Source organism: Colletotrichum fioriniae (assembly GCF_027942845.1).
Source record: "Colletotrichum fioriniae strain IMI 355084 chromosome Unknown scaffold_2, whole genome shotgun sequence".
Lineage (NCBI taxonomy): Eukaryota > Fungi > Ascomycota > Sordariomycetes > Glomerellales > Glomerellaceae > Colletotrichum > Colletotrichum fioriniae.
Genome location: NW_027076838.1, coordinates 2062473 through 2071724, shown reverse-complemented (window position 1 = coordinate 2071724; position 9252 = coordinate 2062473). Strand labels below are relative to the sequence as shown.

The 9252-nt window shown below is 53.0% G+C and overlaps 1 protein-coding gene across 1 annotated transcript; it reads right to left on the bottom strand.

Moving 5' to 3' along the window:
• Positions 1-5673: 5673 nt before the first annotated feature.
• On the bottom strand, positions 5674-9222 carry N0V96_002375 (uncharacterized protein; the record flags this gene model as incomplete). The annotated part of the gene is made up of 3 exons (XM_053187587.2): positions 5674-6295; positions 6347-6438; positions 6493-9222. 3 exons carry the CDS (start codon positions 9220-9222, stop codon positions 5674-5676), a joined length of 3444 nt encoding a protein of 1147 aa, XP_053055091.2.
• Between the last annotated feature and the right edge of the window lie 30 nt (positions 9223-9252).

Genomic DNA, 9252 nt, shown 5'->3' with positions numbered 1-9252 from the left:
ACTGAAGCCTCCAAAACTGCGTTTGAGAATCCGCGAAACAGGGGGAGGGGAGGTAAATCGTGATAACGACGCAAGGATGAAAGCACCGTCATTCGATCATGGGATCCGCAACGTTCAACTGAAGCTGGAGACGAGATGCAGGGGTCATGGCAGGGGAAAACGTGGAAGAGGAAAGTCATGGGTACAGAGTAATCCGAGCTCCCATTTCGTGCGTCGATGCATTTCCCATCTTAGAAGTGACAAGTAACTCTGTCTCCGCCCCGCCCAGCCTGGGCAGGAGGATCTCGTGGGGATGTAATCTTGAGGACAACCCAACCGGAAGAACTTGACGGCATCGCAGAAAGTGGCTTGTTCAGTCGGGCTGGAGTCGCCTGCAGTAGGCCGTAGCCCGAGTGCCTATCCGTATCTGCCGGTCTTGCCAGAAGCGTGCCCGCGGTGTCAAGAGCTATAGACACTAATAGAGCAAAGATCTCGGCTTCCACGTCTAGAGTACACTTCCTAAAGCAGCCTCCGTTGGGTCCGGATCCACTTGGAAAGAAAGGCTCGGGATCGATAATAAATGAGGCGTGGGGCTCTGCCCCCGTTCGGCATTTTCGTCAGTCGAACGACGCGACTCCCACTCGCGAGCCGTGGGTCGAGGCGTCATCGCTGTTCTTAATGTGGGCAGAAACAAAACAGTTCCGAAGAGAAAGAAACAGCCAAAGAATATGGCAAGAATAATGTAGAAACGGGAAAATGGGATGAACCAAAATGAGCGACTACAGCCCAGCGCCAGCGCCGTCTCATGTCGAGCCGTGGAGGAACGAAATCTCAGACGCAGCAGGTGATGGATCGCGTGAATAAAGAAAAACAAAATTGCAGCAGTGAATACGAGGCCAAGCGGAACGATGCAAAGTAAAGTGCTTAAACAGAAAAAAAGGCGCGCGACAACAAGCAGTAGAACAGACAGGCGGGCGAATCAACGACGCAGTATGGGAACCAGTACGTGGGACCAGTGGTGTAGAACGATGGGGAAAATGCAGTCGTCGATAGTGTTGAAAACTGAAAGATGGGGCCAACCACTAGAAAAGAGAGACTTACGGAGCTTCTGATTTGCTGCTATTTTTGACATCGAGGAAAACGTGTGCGTAGACGCCATGTCGAATTTCGTTGGCACGTTTGTCGTCCAGCGCCGACAGCGACTGCCTTGCACCCGCTGGCCCAAGGCCACTGCCAGATACAGCCCGGGCCGCCCGGTAGTCTTTTTGTTCGATAGCGTAGCTGTGGTGCCCGTAGTTGAGTCCGTAATCAGGATCGAACCGTCGGTTGCCTTTGTAGGAAGTCGTGATCGCTTGGCCCGCAGGCGGTATCTCGTAGTACTGACGTCCGCTGATCATTGTGCCGTCCATCATCCAAGGTTCGTGACCGTCGCTTGCCGATATATCTTGTCGGATGATCTTCTTCTCGTTCTTCTCTGTCTTCTCGTTCAACTGTTTCGGACCGTCCACGTGCCGTCCAAACCTCGGTGAGATCCGTCGTGTAGCTACCTCTGATGCTGATGCTGCTGCTCTGACCGACTCTTTGCGCTCTCTTTCTCTTAGCCGCAGTCTTACCGCCAAAGTTGGGTTGAACGACGAGGCGACACCTTTTATTTCAACGGACAAAAGGGGGTTGCAACCTGGGCCTTCATGAGGTCGTTGTGCCGTAATTTTAATATACCGGACGTGGGGATAGCTTGGCCAGTTGCCGTTGTTGCGAGGGTGGGTTTTCAATTCAGCAGCCGACCCGCTTCAGCCAGCCCAAGAGCATCATCAAGAGTAGGATACTGTTGCGAACTTGCGATGATAGATGAGCCGAAAAAGGGGAGGCGAGGGGAGTAGAGACTGAACAATAAGAGCCGACAACTATAACCCGCCAATACCAACAAAACGAGGGTGGAAAGGGGAAAGATGAGAAGACGAGGGAAGCAAGAGGGCGAGGGCCTTCCAGATTGCAGCCTTCACGCATATGGGTGCATTATATTTGAACTCAAGAACCCCATCCCACGCTCCAAATATCCCATCAAATCGCGGTCTGCGGCCTGGGATCTGGACCTCGTGGTCCCAAGACAAAAAGTCAGAGCCCTGCTCGGCGCTCACGCACTCCCGGCCCTTCCACTCCCAAAAGCCCTTACTAGAGCTGCGCAAAGCAACGCAATATGGCGGCAACATTCTGCACTGCAGCGGCTGGGAGGTGCCTTAGTCGCATGAATGATTGGAATGTGGGTAATCTAACCCCTCTATCCCCCTCGTCTAGCTTGTCTCGCGCCTCGAGCTCCAGGCAATCGACGATGGGTCGCAGCGACTTACAGGTGCCAGGCACTCCACTCGATACAATGGAAGCACCCACATTTCTGGCGTGGAATACTTGTACCCGCTGCCTGAGAAAAACAAGGTTAACAGCCCGACAGGGTTGGCGATGTTCTGGAGCTCTCACTCGAGCTCCAGGTCATTCCCTGAGTGGCGGAGCGGGAGACCGGCCACGACGACTCCCGAAGGCGACAAATGAGCGGCCCGGAGGAAGCCAAGGCATATGGCATCTTGCCCTGGCTCTGTTTCGCGGGGTTGCGACGAACCGTGCCGACATCCAGTAATATCCGTATCGTCATGTGCGATGCTGATGCTGCACAGCCAGTCCATTCAGAAATGTGCACATCTCACTGCCCAAAAAACACTGGCTGACAGCTCGTCGACTCAGAGGGAGGAAGACAGGGACAGGCCACCGAGGCAGGGTGAACGAGCCTGGCGTCCGACTCGGGCAAATAGATCCTGTATGCGTAGCTCATGATCCTCCCTCTGAGCCATCTCGTCTCATCATTCTGACCTCGTTTCATCCGGACCATCACATCAGTTCGGTCAGTGGCGTGTCGGCGGGAGGCTGGGCTGGGGCCAACTAGCAATCCCGTTTCGCCCTGCAGCGTACCTAGACCAGATGGAAAGTCGAAGAGGGAGGGGTGTTTGATGCAGCTAGCCATGACGGGACTCTTCTGACCACGCAAGGTTTCTTTGGCACAGACGGGGCTGGAACCTGCAAGCTGCAGCCGTTCAGACAGACATCGGCCATTGTATGCCTTGGCCGCAGTACTGATCCAGGAACAGGAACAGAAAACCAGGAAGTTGAAGTGGGACAAAACTCACTTATCCCGGAAATCCCATCTCCAAGGCCGACACACCGAAAATGCAATACCTGGTCAAAAGGGCTCCATTTTCCCAGTATCCAGCTCTGCCAGGCTCCAGCTTCTGCTTACACTGGAACCCCAGGCGCCATAGCGCGTGCTGAGGTCGCATCAAAGTCGCCTCGTCAATCTGGGCTGGGCGTCTTACGCGCATCCCGTTGCCGCTTCCGCATCTGCATTCCCGTGCCGTGTGGTCTGCGACGACTGGCTTGCTTCATAGCTGGGTAGTTATCGATCGTCACATCCCGCTTCGATAGCCCGTGTGGTTCGTGGATACAGTGACGATAGTGCCTGAGTGTTCCTGTTGTGCATGGATATCCATATAACGTTCTATTGCATTCCTTGAGCCTCGTGGGCATCTTGCTGTATTCGCAAAGGCCGTGGAGCGATGCAAAAGAACGAGAGAATGGATAGTCCCGAGAGATCGGGGCAAGGTAACTCGTTCGGGGTAAGCTCGTTGCCGTGGTGAGAATCGGATTCAACGGGCATCCCTACTGCTTTCCGTCTTAGCTCTAGGTGGGCTTTTAGCGGCTAACCTCAGACGAACCACCCAACCTCTGGAATTTGGGGAGGAAACATGGGGCGAAGGAGTTGAAAGGACCATTCATCGTTGGTTCGTTATCGACAATGGCCCATTGTAGGGAGGTGGAATTCGTGAAACGAGTCAAGTCGCCTGCGTCAAGCTGTTCAGATGTCTCCACGATTGCGCGGCGGTTTGTCGAGAATGATGCAAGTTCGAGGCTCTCTTGGTAGATGTGCATCGTTGGTTCAACTGAAGCGAACAGGATGGGCAGAGAAACGCCTCCCTCTGTTTCTTTCTCAGACCAAGCCTTGCTTGCCGTTCTTGCCTTCCGTTGCCATGCTCGGGTAAAAGGTTGACAGTTTCACGGAACTTGGAAGGCGTCATGCCATGCCATGCCATGCCATGCCATGGTTTGTTCCTTCTTTCGTTCCCTTCTTTTCTTCTTTCTGTGCTCGACGGGCAGGCACGGAGTGGAGAGACAGGATCGTTTCGAACATGGGGTTTCCGTCTGGGCCCCTTCCTTCCCCAGTGTCTTTGTCATCCAAAAGTGCAGGTATCATTCCCAGCCTCTTCTTTCCTTCCATGTTTGCACCCCGTGGTCCGCACTTGACAAACTGGGGCTTCGATCTCCATCAAAACCTTCTTGCCGAGACCTCCGCATTGCATCATCGTTTCGTGCCCGTTGTCATCCGTCCTAACGGTTCCTTTGTTGTGCTTACGTACCCACAAGATCCACGCCACGGAGATACCAGCTTCGTTTTCCAAGAAACAGGAGGGACATGACATGTGAATAACCAACATACGGCATCCCACAGCCGCCTGGGCGAAGGGGAGAAAAAATCCCCAAGCGATGCAATCTCTTGCGCCGGTCCTGTTTATTGTTTATCATACGTTGGTCGTTGAACCTCACATTACACACGTCCCTTCGCCCGCGACTTAGCCATGCCTCGAGAGTCTGTTCACTGGTCTGTTCCCATCCTCCGTGCACCACGCGAAAAACGTCCGACCTCCGTCCCAAAAACCCACGAGGTTATCTCGCTTGGCCCCGTCCGACTTTCCCAGTTCCTCGGTCGACCCGGCCGCGCTACCTCGTCTTGCCGGGGACCGGGTTCCGCTGTCATCTTCAGGATGGTAGCACAAACATAAAACAGCCGGCGCGACTTTTGGACGAAGCGTGAGACTCGAGGGACAGCAATGGCTAATGCATTCTCCCGTTGGCCCCCGTCCCGGGTCGGCCTCGGACTTCGGCGCCGGTCTGCACTATCACTATGAATAGGTCCTTTCGGAGGGGCCGCCGCCTCTCGGACTGAAGAAGTTCGCTTGGCATTAACACCGTGAACAACATGATCTTGCGCTGAGAAACAAAATCAGCGCGTCGTGATGTTGTCGCAAAGACCTCATGTCTCTATAGCAACAGCGGTCACTATACTGTTTTGTTTTCAGATCTTCGTGAGCCGATGTGCAATGACCATTGATACTATTCTCATTCCAGTTATTGTACTAGTCGATATGCAAAGACAAAAGAGAAAAGGGCAAGAAAGAACCAAGTATATGTATGACATAAATTCTCATAGTGGTCGCGACGATACTTGCAAAATGAGACCTCATCTGAATGTATGTGTGGAAGATTGTTTTGTCACCCACTTGAACGATTACTTCCATGCCGTGTTCTTATTTTTTCATTTTTGTTAGGCGATGTGAAATGACTTTGGTTATCACCAACAAAAAGCAATTTGCGCACCGTAAGAGAATCATCAAGTAATGATAGGAGAAAACGATTCTTATTGCTGCTGCATCCAGGTGCGGCTTGGTTGGTATCTCAAAGGCGGTATACGAACATAATCCAACAAACCTCACCCGTTGTAGAAAGCAGCCACCAAAAACTACCGCACGAGATCCAGACCCCGCGTGCATGCACTATTCGCCATGTTGTGTCCACCGTGGATCTATAAATTTCTTATGAAAATCGCACCTTTCGCGGGGACCGCTCATCTCTCATATCCTCGTCCTCTGCAAAGAAGCGCAAGCGGCGCGCAGGCCTGGCGGGTTCTTCTCCCAAATCTCCATTGCCTTCAGGCTCTGGACTGCGCGGGCGCTTAAGACCGCCCAGATTTTTGCCATTCACTAGCTCATCCTTAACCACAGTCGACTTCATCTCTGTGCCATTCGCCAGAGTATCCTCTTCCGATGACCGAACGCCAGCAAACTTGCTGCCAAAGATTGGCTGAGGGTGCTTCAGCGGAATGGCTTGCGCCAAGTAATCTTTCTGGTCCTCGGGGAGGGGAATAATGCCGGCGTTCAAGATCCAGTTGTAGATGGGCTGGTCGTCTATGATGGACTTGCACTTCCAGTGCTCAAACTGCGACATGGTCTTCTTGCGCTCCATGATGACTTCTTCGATGCTGTCCCGGAGGACGAGCGTCTCGACCGTCACGGGTTTCTGCTGGCTGATGCGCCGGGCTCTGCCAATAGCCTGGGCTTGGATCTGGGGGTTCAGAACGGGGTTGATGAAGTAGATTCGCGAGGCGGCCCTCATGTCGAGACCAATAGCGGCCTGTGACAAATCCATGAGAATGACCCTTGATGTTTCTTAGTATCCACAAAAAAATGAGAGTCCGCTGGAAACTAACCTTATCTTGGGGTCGTTGTTGAAAGTGTCCACGTACTCCATCTTCCGGGCATACGTGAGCTTGCTGGCGTAGATCAGGTGACGCACGTGAATCTGGATGGCAATGTTAATTCGCAACCACGATGTCGTCTAAATACTCAAACTCACTACTTCAAGAAGACCCGCTAGATACCATGCCACATTCTCGTTCTCGTAGAAGATGATCATCTTCTCCTTGTCTTGGTGCTCGACCACAGCGTCGATAAGGTATGAGAGCTTTGCTGACACAGTGGAAACAAGCATCGCCTTCTTCAGGTCGTCTGGAAGTTGCTCCAGCTCGGGCACGGGCTCGGCTGGCTTTGAGGCAGTCGACTTGAGGTGTCGAGGAACCCGTTCACCTCCCAATTTCGTATTGCCAGCGAGAACCCCTGGAGACTTTGACGGCCGGTGGTCAATCGCGACACCCTGTGCCCCAGACATGATCTGGTCGGCTTGCTCTTTGCGACCCTCAAACTCCAACTGACCGTTGAGCAGACTGTTCAGCTTCGCGGGCTTACCCATGGCAGAGGCGATCAGCTTCTGCGCGGTAAGCACCATACCAGCATCGGTACAAGTAGGATTGGCGTCTCTGTCATCGAGGGACCAGGCAGAGCCCACGCCATTGGGGAGAAAGTCGCGGATGAAGATGGGAACCTCGTTATACTTGTTGCTAAAGTCTTTGAGTTGGTTGTCGATGGCAACGTGGGCCACTTCGACGGCTTGTTTCAGAAGTGCTTCGTCTTTCTCGCTGATGAGAACCTTTTTCTCTTGGAGGAAAGTCTCTGCAGTCTCGAGTGCCTTCAGTATATCGTCCTTAGCGAAGAAGACACCGCCAAAGAAACTGGATTGCTTCAGGTTGTGAACCAACTGAAGCAGAGCTTTGCGTTGGCGTGCGTGGAAGAAGTAATCCATGTCGACTCTTTGAGACTGGACCGCGTTGAAGGTAATCATCATGGAGAAAATGTTGAGCGACAACTTGTCTTGATATGAACCTTCCAATACAACCACGTTCTCGTTGACTGATGGAAGCAGGGTGTTAAGCTCCGACAGTCGATGCCTGACGATGAGAGAACTCAATGTAGCGCGCAGCACCCCCATGCGGCCGGTTGACCGGGAGCTATGCTTCGGCTGCATCACGTACACGGCCCAATCCGCCGTCGTATCTCCTGTTTCGTGGACGCTATTAGACCAAGGTCGAGCATTGAGATACAGCGATGCTATCGCTCCAATCTTCTCCAGGTCTCCCTTTTCCGCCTCAGCGAGTGCTGCCGCCTTGTCGGCATTACTTTTGTCGTCGGGGTGGATATCGTTGAAGTGTTGGTCGTCTACACCGAATAATCCAGTGGCCGGCGTTCCGGTCACGATCCAGCGAGCAGAGACGTGGAGTGCGTCTATGGCGAGGAGGACATTGCTCTTGTTGTTTATCTTCGCGTAGCCTATCTTGTGACCTTCGTCGACTATGCAGCGCTTGAAGTGGACTTCTGCCAGCGGGCACCCCATCATCATAGTTTCTCTCCATACCCTATCAAGACGTGACTGTGTAATGAGGACGAGGTCATAGGCCGCAAGGACCTGAGAGTTGGGGATTTCCTCCTTCTGGCCAGTCAACTTGAGGACCTTGAGACCAGCCGGGTTTCCTGGGTGGACGATGTGCTTTTCGATTTCCTGAATCCACTGTTGAACAAGGTTGTTAGGGACGATCACGATGGATGCATGAGTGTGCCGGACTTTCTTTGCCGGGTTGCCAACGGGATTTTCATGCCGCCGAAGGCGCTTAGGAGCCTCTTCGGGGACATGGTAGCGGCTGGGGTTGCGGCGGATTGCTGCTATGCACTTGTCGTACTCCAGCTCTTGGTTCGCATCATAGACGTTGAAGAAGATCTTCCAAGGAGCTCCCTTGATGTTGGCATTCGAGGCTGCCATATCAGCGAGTGACTCAATCTTCTTCCTCACGCGCACGTCGCTCCCTTGGTAAATATCGGGAGTGCGGGTAGACAAATGTCGAGTAGCCAAGATGACGGCCAGACAGACCAGGGTCTTTCCAGAGCCCATCTGCTCGGCCAATATGCCCCCTCTGACACCATCGTAGAATCTCGGTTCCTTGATGAGGGCTCCGGAGCTAGTATCGTAGTAGTAGACCGCACCATTTTGGTCGGTTGCTTGAGCAATTCTTGGATCCAGGAACTGGCCAGGTTCGCTTTCACGCTGAATCATGACCGCAGCGGAGCGACGCTGATAGTCATAAAGCTTCGAAGTATCATTCAGACCAGGGAGGTTGCCTTCGAGTACGTTGTAAATGGCGTCTTGTTCAAATGGGTTGGTGATAGCATCAGGCGCCGGGTCGGGGGAAGGGATTGTGTTGAACATCTGGAGCAACGAGGTCGAATCATGAGAATCGTCTTCATTTCTGAAGAGATGGTCGATTGTAGTCGGAGTCGAGGTGGGCTGGCCGGACCAGGCCTCTTGAGAAAAGTCGAGTTGGGCAATGAGCGCTCTGCGTGATCTTCTTAGCTTGGTGCGGTCTCGGTCGATGGCCTTATTGTCGACATCGTCAGGCAAGACATAAATCCTTGCAGTTCCACGTTCACCATCCTCCGCGCGAATGAGTAGATGAACTCGGATCCATCTTTCAACCACGAGGTTCTTATAATTCTTGAAAGCCGCAGACAAGAGGAAGGTATCCTCTACATGGTCAAATGGCTTGGGGGCTCTGACGCCTTTGGCAGGTTTCGTCGGCGCAATGGTGCCCCATCTTCCGAATCTCTTCTCCAACAGTTTCCACTCTTCAACTGTAAGCTCGGTATTTTCCCGCGTGATGTTAAGGCTTCCCAATGGAATGAAACTCGATGGTGACGCCATCAGGCGAGGTGACGGGCCACCGTAGTGCGT